Source organism: Diabrotica virgifera, chromosome 3 (genome assembly GCF_917563875.1).
Source record: "Diabrotica virgifera virgifera chromosome 3, PGI_DIABVI_V3a".
Taxonomy (NCBI): domain Eukaryota; kingdom Metazoa; phylum Arthropoda; class Insecta; order Coleoptera; family Chrysomelidae; genus Diabrotica; species Diabrotica virgifera.
Window position 1 is genome coordinate 265785971 of NC_065445.1, and position 27748 is coordinate 265813718.

The window sequence follows — 27748 nt, forward strand, 5'->3', positions numbered from 1 at the left end:
TTCTACTCGCGGATTTGGCCGCTAATTGTTTATTAATTGTTTAAACAATAGCAATTTTTTTGTATTAATAATTTTAAAAATATCGTTAAATTCATAATTTTACTTTGATCAAATATGTTTCTATTTTGTTTTTGATTATACTTAATCCGAATTTGGCATTGCAATTTGAAAATTCTTACACATAAGCTCTTATACAGTGTGTCTGCGTAGCTAGGAACCACATGGAAACCTTTTTTATTATCAATTTTACGAAAAAAGTTATTCCTCATAACATGCTCTGGATAGTCAAAAATCTAAAATTCAACCATCAGATATCAAATTTCATCAATTTTATACCAGTTATGTAAAAAATATGAATTTCGTTAAAGAGTAAAGTACCTTTATATTTCAGAATATCAAAAAATGCTATTATGAAAAGTTGTTTGAAATTAAAAACTATGTTTAAATATACAATTACATTATTCTAATCGAAAAATTTTTATTAATTTTTTCTCAAATTACGGATACTTATCATCATTTTATTACAATTATGATAACTATTTTATTATCACTTTTACGAAAAAAAGTTATTCTTCATAAAATGCTCTCCCTAGTCTAAAATCTAAGATACAACCATCAGATTATAAACTTTTTTAATTTTATACCAGGTGTGTAAAAAATATGAATTTTTCTTAAGAGTTAAGTGCCTTTTTCGATATTGTGAAATTTAACGATACTTTACTCTTGAGTGAAATTCATATTATTTGACATACCTCGTATAAAATTCATTAAATTTGATATTTGATGATTGCATCTTAAATTATATACGATGCAGAGTATTTTATAAAGAATAATTTTTTTTTCGTAAAACTGATAATAAAAAAGTTATCAATAGGTTCCAAATTTTTTCATTTATTATAAATTAATAAATGAATATGGTTTCTGTCCTTGTGGCATCCGTACTCACCGGAGGGACCGCAGACGTTCGGATACAATTAGCGTCTCTTTGCAAAGAAAATGACGTCGACTTTGCAAAGTAACAAGACACTTACTCAACACACTACACATTACTCCCCTGACTTAGTGATAAGTTATACAATTACGTGGCTAAAGGTTCTAGTTCTAAACCAAGGCCAAAATCAGAGAAAAAAAATAAAAAAAAAGGTTACAAGTTACGCAGATAATATACTGTATAAGAGCTAAAAATTTTTTTTGCTGAACATTTATTATTGTTGAAGTTTATTATTAAATGTATTTTAGGTAAGTTTTACAGAAAAATGTTTTGATCACTTTATATAAACATTTTTTTAGCTGGTAATTTTCGGTTTTTGTATTACATTTTTGTTATCTTTCCTGATTTTCTCAAAAAGAAATAGTCCATTTTATTTCTAAAGTAAAATAATTTAGTGCATTTTAAAGATTACATCCTAAGCTTTAAAAATGCACTTATAAAACTGTAATAGATCTGTTCAAACTTGAGTAATACCGTCTAAAAGTGGTGGTAATTCTCTAAAACTACGAAGATTTCAAAAATTACATTTTTTAAGACGTCATATCATTTGAATTAAATTTTTGAGATTTTTTTTTAATGAAACATCATTTAGTTCGTTGCTTGAAAGGTAAGTTGTGCAAAATTGAGGGTTTATAAGAAAAATTGTATTAGTTGCACATTTTTAAATCATTGTTAAACAAAATTCATGTAAGGCTCACTTTCCGTCCCCACCGTACTTATGCCCATATATTTTATTTCTTTTTATTATAACCATAAGATAGCTTAATTATTCTTCTTTTAGGTTCAATTTGTAAAATTTCATTTGATCCGTTAGCTAAAGAATTACATTAAAATAACTCAACCGTGCACTTCGCCGTACGCTAGTTTACAGTGCGCCAATTTTTGTGAGACGGGTGACTTTAGCGTTATAAATAAAAAATTATAGAAGATACAGATTTAATTTTAGAAAATTCTTTATAAAGGTTTTTTTTGTAAAATTTTCTGAATTTTTCAATGGTCAAGTCAGTTTTGTTCTACAATTTATATTTTCGGAGTTATTTAAAATAACATCAAATTTCGTAGTTCATTTGTTTAATAAAAAATGAAGCCCACTTCTCGAGTAAAAGTTTTTGATATGTTGTTTATTAAACATTTTTTAATGAAATTACAAAAAGTTCTATCTTGTTTGATTTTTTCCGAAGTGAAAATCTATATGCACTCCCCTAAATTGTTAATTAAAAATTTACGGTCGCTATAATAACCACATAATAATAACTATGATTTTTGTATAAAAAGACACTGTACCTATTGAATGCACTTTACGGAATTGAAATTGGACTATTTAAGCGGCCTCAGGAATATTTTAAAATTATAAATAATTTTTTGGCTTATAGTATGGTATAACTAGACCCAAACCCAGACATCCAAAGTGAAAGTTATCCTCCAACACCAAATTGTTCTATATGGTCCACACAATGTTCAGAAAAAAGTCACACCATCTTGAGCGTCGGGTTTGGGGAGGAGAGGGGGGAGAAATCGGTAAATTCGTAGTTTTTTATGTTTTTCGTAAATATTTCTAAAACTATACGATTTCGCATAAACAACCTTCTATACAAAAATGTTCTGCATTAAATTTGAAATAAAATGGCCCTATGCATAATCCTTCTAAAATGAACGGTTTCAAAGTTACTGAGGTAGTATAGTATAATTGGTCCAAAAAAGGCCTAACCTAAACATCCATAGTAGAAGTTTTTCTCTAACACCAAATTGTTCTATATGGTCCACATATTGTTCAGTAAAAAGTTACACCATTTTGAGCTTCCGGTTTGGGGGGAGGGGGAGATGGGGGAGATGGGGGAGAAGTCGGTAAATTAGTAGTTTTTTTACGTTTTTCGTCAATATTTCTAAAACTATGCTTTAGCGTAAACAATTTTCTATACAAGAATGTTCTACATAAAATTTAAAACAAAAAAGGTCGTGCACATAAATGTTATAAAATAAACAGTTCCAGAGTTACGGAGGGCGAAAAGTGGAGGTTTTCGATACTTTTTATATTTTTTGGTCAATTTCCTACTGATTTTCTTTAACAGGATTGTGTTTTATAAATAAAAATTGCTATTTCAATGGCGGGTGGTATGTTAGTGGTAAGCCCTTGAAGAAACGTCAACCTCACCACCTAAAATCATCATTAATTGCCCAAAAAATATAAAAAGTATCGAAAACCTCCACTTTTCACCCTCCGTAACTCTGGAACCGTTGATTTTATAACAATTATGTATAGGACCTTTTTTGTTTTAAATTTTAGGTAGAACTTTTTTAAATATAACATTGTTTACGTTAAAGTATAGTTTTAGAAATATTGGCGAAAAACGTAAAAAAACTAATAATTTACCGAGTTCTCCCCCATCTCCCCCACAAACCGGACGCTCAAAACGGTGTAACTTTTTACTGAACCATATGTGGACCATATAGAACAATTTGGCGTAGGAGGAAAACTTTTATTTTGGATGTCTGGATTAGGCCTTTTTTTGGACCAATTATACTATACTACCTCCGTAACTTTGGAACCATTCATTTTACAAGGATTATGCATCGGACCTTTTTTATTTCAAATTTAATGTAGAATATTTTTGTATAAAGGGTTGTTCATGCTAAACCGCACAGTTTTAGAAATATTGACGAAAAACGTAAAAAACTACGAATTTACCGATTTCTCCCCCCTCTCTCCCCCAAACCCGACGCTCAAAATGGTGTGACTTTTTTCTGAACATTATGTGGACCATATACAATAATTTGATGTTGGAGGATAACTTTCACTTTGGATGTCTGGGTTATGTCATCTTTTGGATCAATTCTATCATACTATTATAAACCTTATAAACAAATAAAATATCTCGGGAAATATTAAATTAAATTAAATCGTGAAAACGGTCTCGGAAAAAAATTATTTATTATAACAAAATTTTTTAATTTGTTTAAATAAAGCTTGTCTAAATAACTATACAGCTTTCCAATGAGAATATTTGTGTTTTTAAGGTTAAAAGCTACACTTGTAGTAAGTTTATCTAAAAAAAGTCTACAACTGGAAAAATATGTAGTTCTCTTTTCTTATAAATAAATTAATTTATTATAACAAAACAGAAGCAACTTTAAAATTTTATAATGCATTAGTTAGATGGCTCTACTCGAGTTACTTGGGAACAAAAAAAGAATGAAGAAAATTGCTCCATGGGAAGCCGAAAAATGCATTTTTTAACGTATACCGATTTTGAACTTTGAGGTTACATTTTCTTCAACCTAATTTTTGATTGGAATTTTGCTATTTTTGTCAATTTTCACTCGTAATATCGATAGTTTTTATTATATAATATATGTTATGAGTACTTTAGATATGAAAATTTGTGTGGAGAGAGAGCACAAAAATAAAAAGGTGATGGTTTGAAAATTATGATCCTATTGTTTATATCTTTGCCGTAAATGCCGGTCAATTTTGACCGGTTGTATCTCAGGAAACACTCATCACAATTAAACATTTTTTCTTTTAAAAGAAGCGTCCTGCAACTTTTTTTCCAATACCGTTTTCAAAATTTAGTTTAATTTAATATTTCCCGAGATATTCTATTTAATTATAACAAAATCAATGGGAAAATCCCAGTAGCTGGCTGTATACTATAATTAAAAAATCATACAGAAGTAAAAAACTTCGTTTGTACAATGGTATAAATGTTTATTAAAAACCACTAAAAGTCATCCAGAAGGATTCGCGAAACTTTTTCGATCTAGATTAGATCATCTTCAGTGCCTAGTGCCTAGAACGAAGTATTTCCACGTTAGAATGAATGCAAAAGGTTAAAATTGTTACTAGTTGAAGAAAAAAATGTGGTAATAATAACGTTTTGTTTAGTACATGAAACTCGATGTTATCAATTTCATAAGGTAGCTAGTTTCATGTACTAAGCAGAACGTAAGTATTACCACATTTTTTTTCTTCAACTAGTCACAATTTTAACCTTTTGCATTCATTCTAACGTGGAAATACTTCGTTCTAGGCACTGAAGATGATCTGATCTAGATCGAAAACGTTTCGCGAATCCTTCTGGATGACTTTTAATGATTTTTAATAAACTTTCTATACCATTGTACAAACGAAGTTTTTTACTTTTGTATGATTATTTATTTGGAAGCCAAAAATTTTTTTATAAATTTAAAATATTCCTGAGGTCGCTTAAAAAGACCAATTTTAATTCCGTAAAGTACATTAGATAGGTACAGTGTCTTTTTACACAAAAATCAAAGTTATTCTTATGTATCGTAATTATTGTGGTTATTATAGCGACCGTAAATTTTTAATTAACAATTCAAGTGTCTAAACTGTTCATTTAATTTCGATCGGCTTCTGGAATTATAATATATGCGGAAAGAGCTTTTATATTACCAAGTTATTTAATTATTGATGAACAATAATTACTTATCTAAAATTTTAGTAGGAAAATAAAAATTTTGTTGGTAAAACCCGCATTTTCCGGGGGAATTTTTCGTCTAGGTAAATCGGGAAAAACACGTCTCTATGTAGAATTTAATTATGGTGAATTTTTATTTGGGTGTTTTTGGTGTAAATTTAAAATCTTTGGAGTTATAGAGCAAAAATTGAAAAAAACACGATTTTCAGGCGCCATTTTGTTTATAAAAAAAAGTAGCACACTATCTGCGGACTTTGCATACCTATATTATTAATATATACAATCATAAGATTCGATTCCAGCAATAAAATTGCTGGTAAATAACTTTTCCCAAAAACGGCCTATTCTCCGACAACCTGCCCAGACTATATTACTTCATTCTCTATTTGGGCGTTATCATCTTTCGTTTGACTTGGTCCATTATTACCTACTACTACTAAATGTCGGTTTGTAACGTTCTCCACCGTGTTCTGACTTCCAATCGCTACTTCATCCGGTTGTTTCATAGGTCCTCTTCTATATTTCTTTCTCTCAGCTCTTTGTCTATTACTTCACTCCAACCTTTTCTCGATCTACGTCGTTTTCTCTTTCCTTTTGGTTGCCATTTTAGTATGTCCTTTGCTATTTGTTGTTCATTCATTCTTTGTATATGTTCGAACCAGATAAGTTGTTTTGTTAATAAATTATCCGTGATTGTTCCTTTGTTTCCCATTATTTCTTTAATGCGCTCTTTGTTAAGAAAAGTTTGGAAAATACTAAAAAATAGGAAAAAACCCATTAACGAATATAGAAGTTTAAATAAAATAGCAGCAGAACAATGGACCGCCTATATAGAAGAACTATATAAGGAAGATACTATAATACCTGAAGAAGAGGAAGAAACAGGAAATGAAGACAAATCCAACATAGACACAGAACTAGAAATCATAAAAGAAGAAATAAAGAATAACATATGTAAATTAAAACACAGAAAAGCACCAGGACCCGATGGGATACCAAATGAACTCCTGAAATACGGTGGAGAAACCTTAATCGAAAACATAGAGATCCTCTTTCAAGAAATAATATGTAGCCAGCGTGTACCAGACCAGTGAATGACGAGTATTACAATACTTATACACAAGAGAGGAAACAGCAAAGACCCTAGCAACTACCGTACCATCACCTTGCTGAGCACAACTCTTAAACTCTTAACAAAAATACTTGCCAATAAAATAAATAAAGAATACACAATTAGTGAGGAACAACAAGGTTTTCGGAAAAATAGGTCCACAATAGACGCCATATTCATAGCCAGACAAATTGCTGAGGAAGCCCTGGAATATAATAAACCTGCATGTATGTGCTTTATAGATTTGACTAAGGCCTTCGATTGTGTAAGATTGGAAGATGTGCTAAGATTGCTAAAGGAGAAAAATCAGCCCAACAAGATGATAAGGATAATTAAAGACAATAATACGAAGAACAAAACCAGAAAAAAAGTCGAGAATGAACTAACATCGGAAGTAGAAATCAACTCGGGAATCAGACAAGGGGATAGCTTGAGCCCATTGCTTTTAATTTAGTAATGGACAAAATCATAGAAAACAATAAAGGTACTGAAAAAGGATATAAGTTGGCCGAAAAACAAATAAAAATCTTCTGTTATGCTGACGACGCAATTTTAATCTCCGATAACGAGGATAACCTACTGCGAATGGCACAAACTTTTAATACAGTGGCGAAGAACTACAACATGAAAATATCAACAGTCAAGACAAAATCCTTGGTAGTGTCAAGGGAACCCATAAGATGCAAATTAGTAATTAACAACGAACTAATTGAACAAGTCTCGAGATTCCAATATCTGGGAGTCGAAATATATAGTTATGGAGATGTTAAAGAGAGCGTCCGAAAGCAAGCAAATAAAGCCAATTACGTGTCAGGATGTCTGAGGGATGTCATCTGGAGAAACAAAGATATGAGGTTGGAAGGGAAAGTACACATATACAAATCATGTGTAAAACCGATCATGACGTACGCGATAGAAAGAAGATGTGACACAGCAGAAACCAAGAGGATACTGAGAACATCAGAAATGAGAACGTTGAGGTCAATAACTGGGAAAACACTGAAAGACAGAATACCGAACGACAGAATAAGAGATCTGTGTAACATACAAGATATACTACGGGGGGAAGACGAGAGTGGAATCAGCATGTGACGAGAATGGACAGCGAGAGAATAGCCCATATAGCCAGGGATTCGAAGCCAACAGGCATGAGACCAATAGGAAGGCTCTTTAATAGGTGGCGAGATAGCTGGCAGTCAACATCACAGCTAAGAATACAAGCTCAAAATCGGTAAGGAACAGACCAAGAGGCCTATTATAAGAAGAAGAAGTTATTTGGTAATCCTTTCTCTTCTAGATTCACCTGTTCTCCAAAAGTCCTTTCCGTTACTCTCAGCGTTGCCAGTGTTCTTTCTTTTAGTGGCCATACCTCAGAGCTGTATAGAATGATGCTTTTCACTATATTCTCATATATCTTCTTTATTTTTTTTGCTGATGGATTGGTTCCATAAAATACTGTTTAACATATTGTGTTTCCTTTTCTACCTGACATATTACTTTCTCTTATGGCTTTTTCTGAAATGTTCCATCGTGCGAAATATTGATACCTATATATTTGTACTCATAGAAGTGCTTTATCGTGGCTATGTCGTCTAATATGAGATCTTTTTGTTCTCCTCCAAGTCATAAGTACCTCATATATCATACTCTTTAATTAATTTTCGAGCCATACAGTTTAAATCGTCATACTCTTGAGCCATTAGTACTTGATCGTCTGCAAAGTTGAGCTTATATACCATAGTGTTATTGAGTGGTATCCTTACTGTTCTACATTTTTGTTTTTATATTTTTAAAGCACTTTCGAGGTATATTTCAAATAAAGGAACATCTATAAGGTATTTGTAATTCTTTTGCTATTGGTGATGTTTCACTTATAGTTTGAGGCTTGTTATTTTTAGGGTCGTATATTCCGAGGATGTTCAGGTCTTCCTTCTCTATTCTCTTGGTTGCTATAATCCTTTCTGATATGTATATACACTCTTTAATATAATTTTGTTATTACATAATGATCATTATATAAAATTAAAATAAAATAACTAGAAACGCATTAATAAATTATTGTTCATAATGTACTAAGCTAATAAGAAAATAATTAAAGTACATGGAATATTTTGAAATGTCTCTTATTACTTACCTATTCGTAGAAACAATTTAAAAATAGAAAGTTGATTTTGGAATTTAGTAGTTTTCTATTTGGTGATGTTTAAATATTTACCTAGACAAAATAGACAAAACCTACTTAAATATTATTTTATTAAGTCAAGAATTCTACACAAATAATCTATTGTCTCGTGTACACTCTTATATTCTTATCGGTCAGATTAATCGTCCTTCTTGAAGATTAGTTTTCCAAATGCATTCGGTGCTAAGTGAATCTGAAATATAATAAAAATTTTATTCATATTGTAAGTACCAAAAACAGTAAAATTGGATTCAACGATGATACTGAACGCTATTGGATGATGTTAAGAAAAAATTTTTATTTCGACCTTGAAAAAAATATGAAAAAAATATTTTTAAGAAACGCTTTTCTTTAGTTATGAGTGACTAAAATTAAACATATAAAAAATCAACTAAAAAGCAAAAAATAAAAAAAATTTAAAAAATCTAACACATTCGTCTAGGGCTTACAATACCGAGCCAAAATCTCAATACCGGTATTTGGTATTTAAAATTTCAAATACCGGGATCCCGGTATTAAAACCGGAATTATGAATAAAAAAATATAAGTATTTATACTATCCTCAGTTGTTATATCGACTTGTTATTAAATAATATATGAAACCTATTACATTTTGTTTTGAAATGAGTAGATGTTGTTTATAATATTACATAGAGAGTAGGAATATAGATACAAAAAATGTGCAAATAGAAAAACTATATATTTGATTTTAGGATAAATTTAGCATATAATAGGATAGTACTTTTACTTATAAAATTTGCTATTTGTAAATTAATTTAACTTTAGTAGTCATTTATGATATAAGTGTTAAAAGTACACGTTTAAGGCACGCACGTGAAAGTTAGCAGAATGAGCGATAGCGAGTTCTGCAATTCACATGAGTGCCTTAAAAATGTACTTTTTAACACGCATATCATTAATACAAAGATTAACTTACTGTGACTTGTATTTAATATAGATTACTATGTATTTAGACCGCTATATATTTTCAATTATTATAAATAATTCAAAAAATAAGTGACCCTAATTTATACACCACAATACAAAAAAAATGAAAAATAGATCTGAAAATGTAAAAACAATTTTGACTAATAAATCTTACGGCTTATTTATAAGTAGTCTAATTTTAAATATTTAAGTATTTTTATATAACTCATTTTATTTACATATTTGTATAGACGAGATTTAATCATTTCGTTGTAAAACTGATATAACCCTTCGGCTTAAATTAACGACATTCGCACTTTTAGAAAGCGCTATACTTGACTTGTATGTGTAATAAACGTGTTTAATAAATATTTTTCTACGAGCGTGCAAAAATGTCTACTTTCGCGCACGCATTTTAGTTTAGAAAGTTTCACTTTTCCGCACGCGTGTTACTTTTCCGCACGCGTGTTACTTTTCCGCACGCGGTTTTTATTTTTCCGCACGCGTGTTAATTTAGGTATGTTAATATGGCCTTAAAGTAATTATAATACATGCAATAAACTAATATTTAGATATTATTTACTAATTTATTTCAAATATATCTTATTGTGTTCCTGTTTTAATGAAATTAACGCGACCATTCGATGAAATAAAATTATTTTGACATAATATTCGAAAGTCAAATCGGTAGACAATAACAGTCGTTTTGAATAATCGTCATGGAAACCAAGATCGTCGTCATGCTAACTAATTATATTGAAAGTTTGGTTTTGACAACCTTATCAAAGAATTAATTTGTGTATGGATTTTCATATTAATTAAATTAATTGATTAAGATTTGGTAATTTTTTAAAGACTCTTAGAAAAAATATTGTTCCTAACTCTTGCAGAAAGTCTCTTTTCCACACTCGACTGCTTGCCGAACTCCCGCTTCGCGTCGTTCGGCAAACTTCAGTCGCGTGCGGAAAAGAATGACTTTCTGCACTTGTTAGGAAAATAACTATTTTACAATGATATTGTTTGCTAATCTTCAAAAATAATTTCTTGTAATAGCAAAAAATATTTTAGAAGAAAGTTTATTGTGCATCAATTCACTTTTTATAAATTAATAATACTTACCGAAATACCGGTCTTTTTATTTTAAATACCGGTATCGAATACCGGACAAAAATCGTCCGGGATTCCGGTATTCGGGATCCCGGAATCCCGGTATTGTAAGCCCTACATTTGTCAAAGAAAAGCGTGGCGCGTCTTCATCGAATAAACGGTTTTCACACCAAGCTTTTCTTTATCGAATGTGTTAGATTTTTCAATTTTTTTTATTTTTTGCTTTTTAGTTGATTTTTTTATTATATGTTTAATTTTAGTCACTCATAACTAAAGAAAAGCGTTTCTTAAAAATATTTTTCCATATTTTTTTATTTTTTACTTTTTAGTCTTACACTTTTCAAGCATTAAAATATATCGTCATGTTTATTAAAATATGTATAAAACATATTATGTACAAACATGAAAAGTAGTCGGAATCGGCAAAAAATTGGAAACTTTATTGTTTATTTATGAAGCATAACGTAAACAATTAACGTAAAAAGTGAAATTATGTATAGTTCATATAATTAGCTACAATCTGTAAAAGTTTCAAGTTTCTTCATTGTAAAAAATAAGAGAATTTAAGCATTTTCCGTTAAAATCTTTTTTTATTTAAACAATTATTAAACAAAAAAAATTATATTGACTATTCGTGTATTGTTCCCGCGAATGCATATGTCTGCAAATTTTTAGTCATTTGCATTGAAGAAAAGGCAGTCAAATTAACGTAAAAAAATTTGACCCAAACGATTGAACTAAAGAAAAGACCCAAACGTTTAATTAATTAATACGACAAAACGAATTCTAATGTTAATTGTAAGCAAATCCAATAAGATGTAAATTGGAGCTGGAGGGTCAGATAATAGAACAAGTGATGGAGTTTAAATATCTAGGCATCACACTATCTAGCTACGGAAGGTTCGAAACCGAAGTGGAAGTTCAAGTGAATAGAGCAAACAGAGCCGCAGGTTGCATGAATGACACAATATGGAGAAATAAAAATATAGGAAAAGAAATGAAAGGCAGAATTTACAAAACACTCATCAGACCAATAATGGCACATGCGGCAGAAACACGACCTGACACAGAGAAGACAAAAAGATTGCTCGAAACAGCGGAGATGAAAATCCTTCGAAAAATCGATGGTAAGACTCTATGGGACAGAGATAGAAGTACAGATTTACGACGGAGATGCAAGGTGGATAACATCAATAACTGGGTAAGGAACAGAAGAATAGAATGGAATGACCACATAAGCCGAATGACAACAAATAGATTAGTAAGGACAGCGAGAGACGGTACCATAATAGAAAGGTGATCATACTATCCAGAAGTGGGAAGACCACGGAAACGATGGAACGACAACTTACTGGAGGCACATCGAAAAACAGATAGACTCATATCTCTACAAGAAGAAGAAGAAGAAGAAGAAGAAGAAAAAAAAAGAAGAAGAAAATATCACTAATTTCGGAGAAAATCAGTATTTGACAAAGTAAATCGCCTATATACAACAAGCTGCAAAAGAGGCCCAAGGAGATTACCATATTCTCAGGTGACAAGAAACATTTTTTTGGAATACGGTATAGGACATACGGTAAATGAAAAAATAACTGTTTATAGACGGAGAGGCAGCGCTGAAAAATCTATTTGAATTTACTAAAGCTAGATTTTTTACAGTTGATTACTGTGAGTGTGTAGAGAAACATACTGCGGTAGGTCAAGCGAAACGTAGAACAGGGTTTACTGAGAGGGTATCAAAGTTGCTTTCCTACGAAGGTAATTATTTCCATTTACTAAGGCTGAAAATCGGTACACACATTCTAAATTAACTATAAATAAAAGTTATTATAGTCGGTCAGCTGTATGACGGGACAGAGCCGGTCCGTCGGTCCCAATAGTCGATTGAGGAAATGAAGCATTTTGGCTCGCAATTTTTTCGTCCAGCATGGATTTACTTGAAATTTTTACAGAAGGTAGGAAATAGTCCAAGGATCATTTTCTATATCATGCCGCTATCATACGCTAAAACCTTGGGGTGGTTGCCACCCCATCTCGGGGGTGGGAATTTTTTATTACAACATTTTAACCATGTAATTCGATGGAAAAAGTGATTCTAAGAAAAAAATGCTGTTTACATTTTCTTCGTAAAACTAATATTTTTCGAGTTATTCGCGCTTGAAAATAACAGTTTTTCGACGAAAAAATCGACTTTTTTAGAGGGTTTTTTGAGAATATCTCGAAAATATGCATTTAATCAAAAAAACTGTAGATATCAAAATTGTATCTTTTAGTAACACACACCAAATTCTTTTCCAATAATATCTTTAAGACCAATACAAACCGAGATACGGGATGTTAAAGGTTAGCTTTTTTCGTCAAATGCATAATTTGAAATATTCAAAGCCAAATAATGGGAAAAATTTGCATTTTTCGAGAAAAATTAAAAAAAAAATTTTCAAGTATACAATTAGACCTTTTAAAAAAAATAATAAAAAGTTTCTAGCATGAAAATTCAGCGACTTATAATAAAAAAAATGTCGGTACCTGCTTTTCTCTACGAAAAAATCAGTGAAAACAACCCCCTAATTACCTTCCTAATTCAAAATTGATCTTCACCTTTCTGTAGTTCCTTTTATATTTATATTATCAATACACTCAAGGAGTTTCACCTATGTAAAATGCCTAATTTTGGAAAAATATTATATCTCATTGTGTACTGATTTTCAGCCTTAGTAAATGGATTTAATTACCTTCGTAGGAAAGCAACTTTGATACCCTCTCAGTAATGTGACCCCTCAAAAATGATTTTGTAGGATTTTTAAAGAGCTACAAGACTGTGTAAATTAAATTCCGTAAGATGCCTTAGTTTTTAATTGGGGCGGGTTTAAAGGGCTCGAATAAGGGGGTGTTTGTTGGTAATTAGAGGTTTTAAACAGCTATATCTGGCTAACTGTTCACTGTAATGAAAATTGAAAATCTATTTACAGGGTAATTTTAGTCATTAACCCGCCATTACACGCGCTATGAGGAAACCCTCACCATATTTGTTTATAACCAATGAAATTGTGTAAACTAATACGATAACCTTAAGCACCCAGGAATGCCTTTAGCATGGTTTATGAGAGGGTATGAAAAAGTTATAGAATATTTCAGGCGGCCAGTGTGCTGTGTGATAGTTGAAAGAAGAGACATCCCTCTTCAAGTGAGGGAATTCCTCACTGCGCGTGCAATCACAGTGAAATCACTTTTCTATTATCTCAAAGAAACTTTTAGGTTTTTATTTAATATTTAGGTAGGTTTAATTAAAATATTATTGTTTGGATTAGGTTAGGAACAGTGGCACACCGAGGGGGGGTTTGGGGGTTAAAATCCCACCCAGAGCATATAGAAATATATATAAAAGAAAGTAGGAAAATGTAACTTTTCTTTCACAAATAATACAAAAAACTTTCGGTGCCCAAGAAAACCCCCCTCCCCCCAGAGGAAAATTCTAGGTGCGCCACTGGTTAAGAACCCATTTTTAAATTAACTATTCTAATTGGGAAATAAGCCACAATTTAACTTGAAAAATTGATTTTATTGACGTTTCGAATTCCACCTCGGACGTCGTTATCAAAATACAAAATATTAATAGTTAATTACATAAATGCCACAAAGAAATAGCTTCAGAACAGTTTTTAATTTTAATTTGTATTTTTAGTAAAATGAATTCGCGTAAAGAACGTTAATTTCTTCAGTGGCTTGCTGAAATTGAAAATTAAGAAAACTTGCTTTTGGTCTATATTATTTTTACTTTTGTTTTGTTAAATTAATAAAAAAAAATTGGTTTACGAGACTTTCTATAATATGTGAGTAGAACCCATTTTATATTTATACATGTTGACATTCATTCTTCCTCGAAATAAGTCGAATTTATGTAGGTGAGGGCGACGCTCATACGCGTGCAACCACGTCACAATTGAAGACGCGTGTAACGGCGGGTTAAAAAAGCTACAATTTAGTATTTTATAATTTTTTTCATATCTTCAGTATTTTCGGAGATATTTTAAAGTAAAAGGTGAAAAATACCAAATTTCAAAAAATAAATTTTTCTTTAAACTCCAATTTTTCCAAAATTAGTCATTATAAATAGGTCAAACTCCTTAAGTGTATTGACAATATAAATATAAAAGGAACTACAGAAAGGTGAAGACCAATTTTGAATTAGGAAGGTAGTTAGGGGGTTGTTTTCACTGATTTTTTCGTAGAGAAAAGCAGGTACGGACATTTTTTTTGTAAGTCGCTTAATTTTCATGCTAGAATCGTTTTATTATTATTTTTTGAAAGGTCTAATTGTATACTTGAAAAAAGTTTATTTAAGTTTTCCTCGAAAAATGCAAATTTTTCCCATTATTTGGCTTTGAATATTTCAAATTGTGCATTTGACGAAAAAAGCTAACCTTTAACATGCCGTATCTCGGTTTGTATTGGTCTTAAAGATATTATTGGAAAAGAATTTGGTTTGTGTTACTAAAAGATACAATTTCGATATCTACAGTTTTTTTGATTAAATGCATATTTTTTGAGGTATTCTCAAAGAAACCCTCTAAAAAAGTCGATTTTTTCGTCGAAAAACTGTTATTTTCAAGCGGCAATAACTCGAAAAATATTACTTTTACGAAGAAAATGTACAAACATTTCTTTCTTAGAATCACATTTTACATCGAATTACATGGTTAAAATGTAATAAAAAATTCCCACCCCCGAGATGGGGTGGCAACCACCCCCAAGGTTTTAGTGTATGATAGCGGCATGATATAGAAAATGATCCTTGGACTATTCCCTACCTTCTGTGAAAATTTCAAGTAAATCCATGCTGGACGAAAAAATTGCGAGCCAAAATGATTCATTTTCTCAATCGACTATTGAGACCGACCGACCAGCTCTGTCCCGCCATACAGCTGACCGACTATAATAACTTTTATTTATATTTAATTTAGAATGTGTGTACCGATTTTCAGCCTTAGTAAATGGAAATAATTACATTCGTAGGAAAGCAACTTTGATACCCTCTCAGTAACCCCTGTTCTACGTTTCGCTTGACCGACCGCAGTATGTTTCTCTACACACTCACAGTAATCAACTGTGAAAAATCTAGCTTTAGTAAATTCAAATAGATTTTTCAGCGCTGCCTCTTGGTCTATTATGAGATATACCCAACAACAAATAACCCTTTAAATCAAAAGAGATACGTCAGACGAAATTACATGTTTAAAAATGCAGTTAAAAAATCAAATATTCTTTTTGGCAAAGGAAGTATGAAGAAGCTAAGAAAATTATTAAGTAAGTGAAACTGAGCTCTAAGTATAAAAAAACTCAATTGGCGCTGTAGAACATCATTCTAAATTTTCGACTAAGTCTTAAGAAAAAGATGGGACAAAAACAGACAAGCAACAAAACGCAACAGCAATGAATTATTGCAGCAGATGTATTATTTCAAACATCTAGAACCAATAGCACAAGAAATAAAACAGTATCCGAGATAAGGCGTGGGTAGATCATAACGTAGCAAAACTCGAACTGTACAGTTTATCCAATTCACCTATTAATTATCATCATAATACAATTATAAAACATAAAGAAATAATATTTACAATTTCTCCTCCAGTCGGCTTAAAGTTGTATATTATAGTTCGCTCATCACTTCTTCTTACAATTAGGACGTCTTCGAAAAAAATGGCATAGTTCTGAAAAATAAAGAAATATTATTTCACAATATCTTGCAGATGATATGCATAATATCTGATAGAACTTTTGAAACTGTGTTACACACACATACCCGTACAACCCCATCACCGGGGACATGTGTGTTCCAATAGAAAAGTGGGACCCACATGTCCGAAGATCAAACCGGTCACCTCCGTAATGGAGTGGTACCTATCTGACCCCCTAAGCTATACCACCACCCTCTCCATCGAAGGAAGAAACTGTGTCTAATCTTATAAACTTTGTAAAGCACTAAACCATTTTAACCAATAACAAGACGAGAAAGTAATAAATCGATTTTCAATGGAGAGGCGATTATAAATTGGCTCTAGCAAAGAGCCATCAATACAAATCAAATTTACAACACTCTAGACTACTTAGATCATAATATTTAGACAGTACCTACGTATAGTATTATTGGATAATATTCTAGGACAAATCACTAGATTAAATTAAGAAAATCAGACCGAAGAAATAAAGAGAAGAATAAGATTGGCCTTAGCATCATTCGGAAAACTGTCTTATTATTCTAAAAAAGAGAAAATACTAAAAACAAGAGGCTTCGATCAATGTATAAGCCCTGTTCTAATATATGGCTCTCAGACATGGACGTTTACAAAAGAAACTATGGAAAAAATAGCAAAGACAGAAAGCTCCGTGGAAAGACAAATGCTGAAAATTAAACTATCAGACATGAAAAGAAACGAATGAATCCGTAACAAAACAAAAGTGAAAGATGTCTCAACAAAAGTAGCAAAGCTTAAATGGAAGTTCGCCGGACACGCCCTACGGCAGAAGGATGAAAGATGGACTAAGATGATTATACATTGGAGACCGTGGAACCACAAACGAAAAAGGGGAAGGCCACATATGCGATGGTCAGATGACCTGAAGAGACACACTGGGTCAAAATGGATGCAAATTGCCCAAGATAGAGAGGCATGGAAGAAGAAAGAGTCTAGTAAAATAAAATTACACTACATTAAATCAAAATGTAAATTCGTACAGGTTGAAACAAATTTTATATCAAAGTTTAGGTGGGTATTAGGTTGGGGACAAAAGATATTTTCAAAAAAGTATCCAAATCATACAGGGGGATCATTGTTTAAATAATTAAAAAGGGGTAATTTTTGCAAAAAAAATACTTTTTTAACTGCTGAGGTCATTCAGTTACTAATGAACGTCTACAGGATTATTTTCTACAAAGTTGAAAGGTAAATCTTTCATATACGACTTACTAAATTAAATTTGACCTCCTATTTATTTAAATAATTATACATAAAACTTTAAAAACAAATTTACAAAATATTATTTTTAGCGTTTTAAATAAGCACTATAAAATATCTTATTTTACAGATTAAGTTGCCCTATGTTACCAGTATTAAGCAAAAAAACTTGGTCAAAAAATATTTATTATTTTTTAAAATATTGAATTTGTTTATTAAATATTACTATATTTTCAATTGCAAAAATGCGGTTGTTGCCAAAGAAATAATCACCTGCTTAAGATCTCATTATTTTTATTTTTGTGTATGTTTTCGATAAATGTATTGATAAATTCAAATTTCAATTAAACTCCCCCCTAAAATGACATTTGAAAATTATTCAAATTTGTTTATAATTTGTTTTTTTAATAACGTCGCGGGGATTAAATATTTTGAAATGCCGTTTCGATAATTGAGTTTCTGGGAATTTTTCACTAATTAACAAATGTTTTTGTATTTTTTTCCTCTTCTTTTTTTTTCTTGGAGTTATATTACTACGGGCCCTTTTAGGGTTAAGTTTCATTAAGCATGTAGACTCTCTAAGTTGTAGATTCTAGACCTAAAACTATTAAGATTTAACTAAAATCTTTTTAATAAAATGTGTCTACTTACTGAGTTACAGGGTGTTTCATTTAAAAATTTAAAAATTATTGTTACCAAGTACTTTAAAACTATTTGACGTATCCTTATCATACTTGGCAGAAAGTGTGGGTACTATACAGTCTACTAAATTGTGATAAATAAAAGTTTCTAGCTACTACCAGAGGCGTACGACAGGGGATAGTGAATCATTGACCCTTCCCAAATTCTACGCCACTGAGAGAATTACTATTTTAGCAAAATTTTTAGATTCTCCAATACTTTCTATGTAAATAATATACTCTTTACTGGTAACTATTAAGTCATTAGTTTTCGAGATATTACACGTTAAAAATGAAATGGCATAGTTATTTTGATTTATTCATTCATTCATTTTAAACTTCCAATATCTCTCAAACTGATGACTTTATCAATACCAATAAAGTTATTTACATACAAAATATTGGAGAATCGAAAAATTTCGCTAAAATAGTAATTCACTCAGTGGCGTAGAATTTGGGAAATGTCAATCATTCACTATCCCCTGTTGTACGCCTCTGACACTAGCTAGAAACGTTTATTAATCACAATTTAGTAGGGTGTATAATAGCCACACTTTCTGCCAAGTATGACAAGGATACGTCAAATAGTTTTAAAGTACTTGGTAACAATAATTTTTAAATTTTTAAATAAAACACCCTGTAACTCAGTAAGTAGCCACATTTTATTTAAGAGATTTTAGTTAAATCTTAATATTTTTAGGTCTAGAATCTACAACTCAGAGATTCGACATTCTTAATAAAATGTAACCCTAAAAGGGCCCGTAGTAATGTAACTCCAAGAAAAAAAGAAGAAGAAAAAACGAAAAAAAATTTTTGTTAATTACTAGAAAATTCCCAGGAAGGCAATTATCGAAACGGCATTTCAAAATACTTAATCCCCGAGACGTTATTAAAAAAACAAATTATAAACAAATTTCAATAATTTTCAAATGCCATTTTAGGGGGGAGTTTAATTGAAATTTGAATTTATCAATACATTTATCGAAAATATACATAAAAATAAAAATAATGAGATCTTAAGCAGGTGAATATTTCTTTGGCAACAACCGCATTTTTGCAATTAAAAATATAGTAACATTTAATAAACAAATTCAATATTTTAAAAAATATTAAATATTTTTTGACTGTTTTTTTTTACTTAATTCTGGTAACATAGCGCAACTTCGTCTGTAAAGTAAGATATTTTATTGTGCTTATTTAAAACGCTAAAAATATTTTTTTCCAAATTTGTTTTTAAAGTTTTATATACAATTATTTAAATAAATAGGGGGTCAAATTTAATTCAGTAAATCTTATGTGAAAGATTTACCCTTTAGCTTTGCAGGAAAAAATCCCATAGACCTTCATTAATAAGTGAATTACCTCAGCAGTTTAAAAAGTATTTTTTTGCAAAAATGACCCCTTTTTAATTATTTAAACAATGATCCCCTTGTATGATTTGGATACTTTCTTGAAAATATCTTTTGTACCCACCTAAACTTTGATAGAAAATTTGTTTTAACCTGTACGAATTTACATTTTGACATTTTTTTTATTTTATTAGGCTAATATCCAATAATGGATGTCTAGGGCTGATTAGATAGATAGATAGATAGATAGATAGATAGATAGATAGATAGATAGATAGATAGATAGATATATAGATAGATAGATAGATAGATAGATAGATAGATACATAGATAGATAGATAGATAGATAGATAGATAGATAGATAGATAGATAGATAGATAGATAGATAGATAGATAGATAGATAGATAGATAGATAGATAGATAGATAGATAGATAGATAGATAGATAGATAGATAGATAGATAGATAGATAGATAGATAGATAGATAGATAGATAGATAGATAGATAGATAGATAGATAGATAGATAGATAGATAGATAGATAGATAGATAGATAGATAGATAGATAGATAGATAGATAGATAGATAGATAGATAGATAGATAGATAGATAGATAGATAGATAGATAGATAGATAGATAGATAGATAGATAGATAGATAGATAGATAGATAGATAGATAGATAGATAGATAGATAGATAGATAGATAGATAGATAGATAGATAGATAGATAGATAGATAGATAGATAGATAGATAGATAGATAGATAGATAGATAGATAGAATATTCATATTTTTTGGCACTTTTTAATTCTAATCATGATTAAAGTTGAATAGGGTTAACTATGACAATAGACAGCGCTAATATTGAAGTAGTAAAACAGCGCACATACCGTGGTGTACAGATAACTGAGGACGGCAGCGAGGAAGAAGAGGAAATCAGAAAACGGATAATCTTGCTAAAAAAGCATATTTCTCTATGTCGTAGGTGTTTAGTTCCAAAGACATCCGAAGGAAGTAAAGTTAAAAATGTATAAAACTATCATACGACCAATTACAAAATATGGCGTAGACACATGAATCTTTGCGGAAAAGACAATAACCCTTATTAATATTTTTGAAAGAAAGATATTGAGGAGGATATTGGGACCCATCTGCAACAATAGTTTATGGAGAATAAGCTTCAACCACGAGTTATACCAATATTACAAAGGACCCTTTATAGCAAATTACGCAATAATACAAAGGTTGCGCTGGGCAGGTCACCTTAGAAGAATGGATAATGCCGGAACACGTATTAGAACGCTTAGCGGAACTAAGTTGGTACGTTGGCCAGTAGGAAGACCAAGGAAGAGGTGGATAGACGAAGTGAAAACGGATAATAAAGAGATATTGAGGATAACTGATGAGCAGCCGGGGACAGAGATACTTGGAGGCGGATGCTGGGGGAGGCCAGGGCCCGATTTAGGCTGTAGCGCTATAAGAGAGTAAGAAGAGAGAGAGAGAGAGAGAGAGAGAGAGAGAGAGAGAGAGAGAGAGAGAGAGAGAGAGAGAAATTATCCTTAAGAGGATCGGTACGTTTTTCGGCTGCAATGCTATTCAAATAGGGATTCATTTTTTTCGAATCCTGAGAAAACTAATAAGTATTTTTAAAAAATTTAAATGTAAAATGAAAGATTACGTTATTAGCGAGGGCCGAAAGTCCCTGAGAACTTCTATTGTTTATTTTAATAAATTACAGGGGTGAAAAACTAAGAGAAAATTTAGTGTTATTTTTAATTTCAAATATCTCATTCAAAATAAACTTTTTATTTAGTCTAAGGGACTTTCGGCCCTCGGTAATAATTTAGTCTTTCATTCTGCGTTTAAATTTTTCAAAAATATTTATTGGTTTTTTCAGGATTCGAAAAAAATGAACACAATGTCCGTGGTAATATTTTCCAAATCTATCTTTGTCATACAACGCACTGAGTCGAATAGAATATTGTCAGTCAGACACTGACGATCAGTGACAGTTTTAAATAATTATTTGACATGAATCGGGAATATTTTTAGTTGTTGATTAAATAATATTGATATAATATATAGTGTATTTGATAAATAATTGATTTAAGATGTGAACTTTATAAGAAGTTATTTAGTGTGTATTATTTATGGAAGATAGAAGCAGAGAATACATTAAGATATATTCTGTGATCCAAGTATTTTGTTTTTAAAAATGTACAAAATTTTTGAGCGTTCCATAGAACACTTTTGCTCTTTTCTCGATTGAGTATTAGTTTTTGTTGTAGGTACATATTATTACAATCACTGAATACATAGCTAGTGAAAAAATTATCACATTTATTAACTGAATTAATAATTTGCAGTTATACAAAAAATAACAGTTATCCAAGAACATTCAAAAGCCATCTCTTTAAGCTAGTTATGACATTGTCAAGTAGAATGACATTCTAGTAATATGTACATATCCATACCAGTGTGAATTTTACTACACGTAATTTGCCATGTAAAGACAGAAAAGGTAGGGATAGCCGTAAAATATTTGCGAATTATGTACCCATAGCCTTAATATTCGTAATTACAGTACTTACCTTGATTTTACTTCCTGTTATACTCATTTCCTCAACTTCCTTCCCTACGATAATTTCGAACAAAAGAGATTTCTCGCCGAAAAATTCGTTAACTTTGATTTTATCGCCATCTTGTTGAAACTCAATTGTATATTTATGATACTGAAAATTAACTCCTAGAAAATATTTATTAGTTTTTCAAAAATTTATTAAAAAATCCCAGAAAACGACAGTTCTCGCCAGTGGCGCATAACCCTTCGATATACGACATTATAATTATACAGGGTGTTAGTAAATAATTATGAAAAATTTTAAGGGCTAATTCTACATGAAAAATTAATGCAAGTTTGATCCATAAACATATGTCCGCAAATGCTTAGTTTCGGAGATACGGGGTGTTTAAATTTTTATTTCAAACTGCCAATTTATTTTTTGCTTGTTGAGCCAGTTGAGCTATGAAAATGAAATTTGGTGAGTTTTAGGAGATAGTTATTACAAATTTTATGACATACAATTAAGAATTTTGTATTCATCATTGGCGCGCCTACGGGCAATGGTCTGGATTATTTTAAAGAAAAAAAATAGTACGCCACTGAGATATTTCGAATTAGAAATTATTTTTAAATTCCACGTCTAATTTATGATAAAAAACCTTTCTTGCCTTTTTTTCATATGATGCACCGTTTGCAGAAAAATAAAACATGTTGGCGCATATTTTTTATTTCTTAATACATCATCAAGAACTATCCAATATAAAAATACTAAACTAGAACAATAACAGAAAATATTACTAATACCATTTCAACTAGGTGCAAAGCTACAAGAAATGTTTAAAATGATCTCCTTTACAGGTAGCAGAAGAATTTTATATTCATCATTGGCGCGCGTACGGGTAATGGTCTGAATTTTTTGAAGATAAAAATAGTACTCCACTGAGATATGTCAAACTAAAAATCATTTTTGAATTCCTCGTTCAATTGACGACAAAAAATCTTTCTTGCCTTTTTTTCATATGCGGCGCCGTTTTTATGCCAAAAAATTATACATCTTAACGTTTACAAAGTATTTGAACTAAGTTTCTATGCATATGGAAACTACCTCAAATACTTAATAAGCGTTAAGATGTTTTATTTTTTTGTATAAAAACGGCGCCTCGTATGAAAAAAGGAAAGAAAGATTTTTTGTCGTAAATTGAACGAGAAATTCAAAAATGATTTCTAGTTTGACATATCTCAGTGGCGTACTATTTTTCTCTTCAAAAAATTCAGACCATTACCCGTACGCGCGCCAATGATGAATATAAAATTCTTCTGTTATCTGCAAAGGAGATCATTTTAAACATTTCTTGCAGCTTTGCACCTAGTTGAAATGGTATTAGTAATATTTTCTGTTATTGTTCTAGTTTAGTATTATTCTATTGGATAGTTCTTGATGATGTATTAAGAAATGAAAAATACGCGCTAAGATGTTTTATTTTTCTGCATGAAAACAGTGCATCATATGAAAAAAAGACAAGAAAGGTTTTTATCATAAATTAGACGTGGAATTTAAAAATAATTTTTAATTCGAAATATCCCAGTGGCGTACTATTTTTTTCTTTAAAAAAATTCAGACCATTGCCCGTAGACGCGCCAATGATGAATACAAAATTCTAAATTGTATGTCAAAAAATTCGTAATAACTACCTCCTAAAACTCACCAAATTCCATTTTCATAGCTCAACTGGTCTTAGAGCAATAAATAAATTGGCAGTTTGAAATAAAAATTTCAACACCCCGTATCTCCGAAACTAAGCATTTGCGGACATATGTTTATAGAGCAAACTGGTATTAATTTTTCATATAGAATTAGCCCTTAAGATTTTTCATACTTATTTAATAACACCCTGTATACACTATACACTATACACGACGTTTTCGATTTTCTAAATCGGACTGCATTGAAAAATTTCATCTTAAAGTTCAGGAGAATACTCGCCCATCTATATGTCAACCATCCCTTTTGGTCCAAGGGTGTGGATTTTACGGCCGTCCCCATTTGGGGTCTGTTTTTCGTTCTCGTCCCCAAAACTTCCAAAAATTTCGAAAACTTAAGTCCGACCTTTATGATTTCTGATAATACTAATCATCACCTTTCCAAGGTAGTCTAATTTTGAAAATCGGTTATACCAGTCAAAAGTTACTGAGCTCAGAAATTTGATTCAATTTTTATTTAAAAAGGGGAAAGTGTTTTTGGGTATGAAATAATTTGAAATGTGGACAATACTTATCGAAGAAGCTGAAAATCTCCTGGACAAGAGAATAGCGGGGAGATACTGGATTCCATAAAAATAAGAAAACTGCAATATCTGGGTCATATATCACGTGGTGACAGATATGAATTCCTAAAATTAATAATACAGGGAAAGATTCAAGGCAGATGAAGCACAGCATAGGTAGAAGAAAAATGTCCTGGCTGAGAAATCTCAGAGAATGGTTTGGATGCAGCTCAACTGAACTCTTTCGGGCTGTATGTCAAAATTTAGAATAACAACGATGATTGCCCACTTTCGTCGCGGATAAAGCACGTAAAGAAAAATAAGAAGATTAAATTGGAAGCCCCCAGAGGCCTTATAGTCCAAGTAATGAAGCTTAAAATAGGACAAAACCTCGCAATTTTTACAGAATGGATCGATTTGCTTGAAAATTTGAGAATAAGTAGTGGATAGTCCAAGGATCAAAATCTATATCATGCCAAAAGGCGCTTTTATCATGGGGAAGGTTGCCACCCCATCTCGGGGGTGGAAATTTTTATTATATTTGGACCGCAAGAGTTGGTAAAATCATTCATTATAAGCCAAAAACGTTAATATTTTTCGATTTATTCGCTATCGAAAGTGTTAGTTTTATATCGAAAAAATCAATGTTTTTAATCAGTTTTCTGCTAATAACTCAAAAAGTTTTCGTTTTATCAAAACAACTTCACTTAACAAAAATGTACCTTTTGAAAAAATAAACAAATCCGTTTCTCTTTTATTTTTTTAAGACCAATAGTAATCGAGCTATACTTTATTATATGATGGCTCTTCTTCGTCAAATGCTAAATATTGTAGTTTCAAAGTCAAAGTACGGGAAAGTATTTAAAAATCTGCATCTCCAGAAATAAAAAAAAATCTCTAGCTAAAAAATTAAGTGACTTATAATAAAAAGAATGTCAGTCCCTATTTTTTTCAGCAAAAAAGTGATTGTAAACAACCCCCTAATCACCACCCTAATTAAATTTTGTCATTGACCTGATTTGTTTTTCTTGATTTATGTATCCTTAATACGTTCTACAAATTTGATCGGCTTCGAATGATTAGTTTAAAAAAATGGAGTTAAAAGCGAATAACGAGTTTTTGTAGTTTGGTAAAAAATACCCTTTTCTTCAGAATAGAAAGATTAGCATCAACAATACAAAAAAATATTTAAATATGAAATTGTAGCTTATTTAGTTCCCAAGAACTTGGTTTGCAAAAAATTTTTTTACGGCAAAAATTGAGAGAGCTATTGATAATTAAAACTTGTAACATCATGCAAAAACCACCTTTACCAACCCATTCAATGCCACTTTTTTTGGCGAGTGAGAATTTTAAAAGGATATAGTATTAATAGCCTTATAGATCTTCTGAAAACCTACAAAATTCTTGTCAAACGAACTTTCTGAGATAAAAAGTAAAAAAGTTACGGTTAAAAAATCAATATATTTTTTTTGAAAAAAAAAAAGAGAAATCCCATTAGAAGAATATTAATGTAAGTAAGAGGTGTTTTTAGTTATTGGCCTTATTTATTCTTCTTTATTTATGTATTATTAATAGATTCTAGAAGTTTTACTGACTTAGAATGATTAGTTTTTTAAAAAACACTGAAGTTTAAAACGAATAACGAATGTTTGCAATTTGGTAAAAAATGCCATTTTTTCAGAATAGAAAGATTAGCATCAGAGATACAAAAAAATGTTTTAATATAAAATTGTAGGTAATTTAATTCCCAAGAACTTGGTTTGATAAAATTTGTTCTACGGCAAAAATTGAGTTAATCGTAAATGAGTATAACATCGAAAATCATTGATTTTTTAGATACAAAACTAACACTTTCAATAGCGAATAAATCAAAAACTATTAATTTTATCAAAAAAATGTATAGAACATTTTTGCTTAGAATGAATGTTTTTAATAACTTTTGCGGTCAAAATATAATAAAAAATTTCCATCCCCGAGATGGGGTGGCAACCACCCCCGTGGTAAAAGCTCCTGTCGGCATCATATAGATTTTAATCCATGGACTATCCACTACTTATTCCCAAATTTTCAAGCAAATTGATCCATTCTGTAAAAATTGCGAGATGAATAGCTTTGGTTCCTGGACTATTAGATTAAAACTGAGAGCAAAAGCTCTAAGATATTACGTGTTTTCGATACTATAATATGGACTTAAAAGCTGGACACCGAAAGAAGAAGACATAAATAAGCTACAGTCATTTACGTGGAATGGATGCTTAGAGTAGCATGGACACAGAAGAAAACAAACACGGAAATATTGCAAGAAATGAGCAAAGAGTACGATATAATAATCACAATAAAAATAAAAAAGTTACAGTATCTGAGACACGTCATGAAAGGACGGTAATATGAAATGCTAAGATTCATAATACAGGGAAACTTAAGAGGAGGAAGGAGTATAGGAAGAAGAAGAGTGTCATGGTTGAAAATTCTAAGAGACTGGTTTAAATGCAATTCAATAAAATGGAAATTAATAGAAAGGGAACTAACAAAAAAACAACCAGTATGAGCACAGGAAAATTAGGCGAAAAGATATACTGGAATAAGGGGAGACAGCGAAGAAATCTGGATGGCTAGTAGAAAAGTTATACTATAATATATGTATGAAACCATTAATACATAAAATAAATAAGTTACTTACCGACTGCTTTGAGATAATTTTGAAAGTTATCTTCATCAATAACAGTGTATTTTCCGGAAAGAGCCATTTCCGCTACATTAAACGTTAGCTGACAAAGTTACAAACAGAACTTTCTAAAAATAAGATGGCAATGATGCCTATATATACGAGTACAATCTAAATAATAAAATTTTCTGGGTAATAAACTTTTTTATTAATAACCTTCTTTATTTTATAGGATTGAACACATCTGTTCAAATAAATAAATATTTTTATTATATTATATTTTATGTAGGTATTATTATTATTATTGCCGTTATTGGTACTTTTTGTAAATTGATAAAATCTCACAACCCTTGAAGAAACTATTTTTGGACCAAAGATAATTAAAAAGCAATAAATTAAATAAAAAACAAAAACATTTAATAGGTTCTTTGCACCATAAACTGTAAAGGATGTTCTCGAATGCTTTAACCACGGAGGAATTATACTTTCTGAAACTTCTTTCGGTGTCGTGC

General features: G+C 30.9%; 1 protein-coding gene across 1 annotated transcript; it reads right to left on the reverse strand.

The window, feature by feature from the left end:
• Positions 1-8777: 8777 nt before the first annotated feature.
• On the reverse strand, positions 8778-27420 carry LOC114325920 (fatty acid-binding protein, liver-type-like). The gene is made up of 4 exons (XM_028274074.2): positions 27252-27420; positions 22333-22487; positions 16373-16465; positions 8778-8916 (listed from the first exon to the last, which is right to left on the reverse strand). Exons 1-4 carry the CDS (start codon positions 27316-27318, stop codon positions 8863-8865), a joined length of 369 nt encoding a protein of 122 aa, XP_028129875.1. The 5' UTR covers positions 27319-27420; the 3' UTR covers positions 8778-8862.
• Positions 27421-27748: the final 328 nt, after the last annotated feature.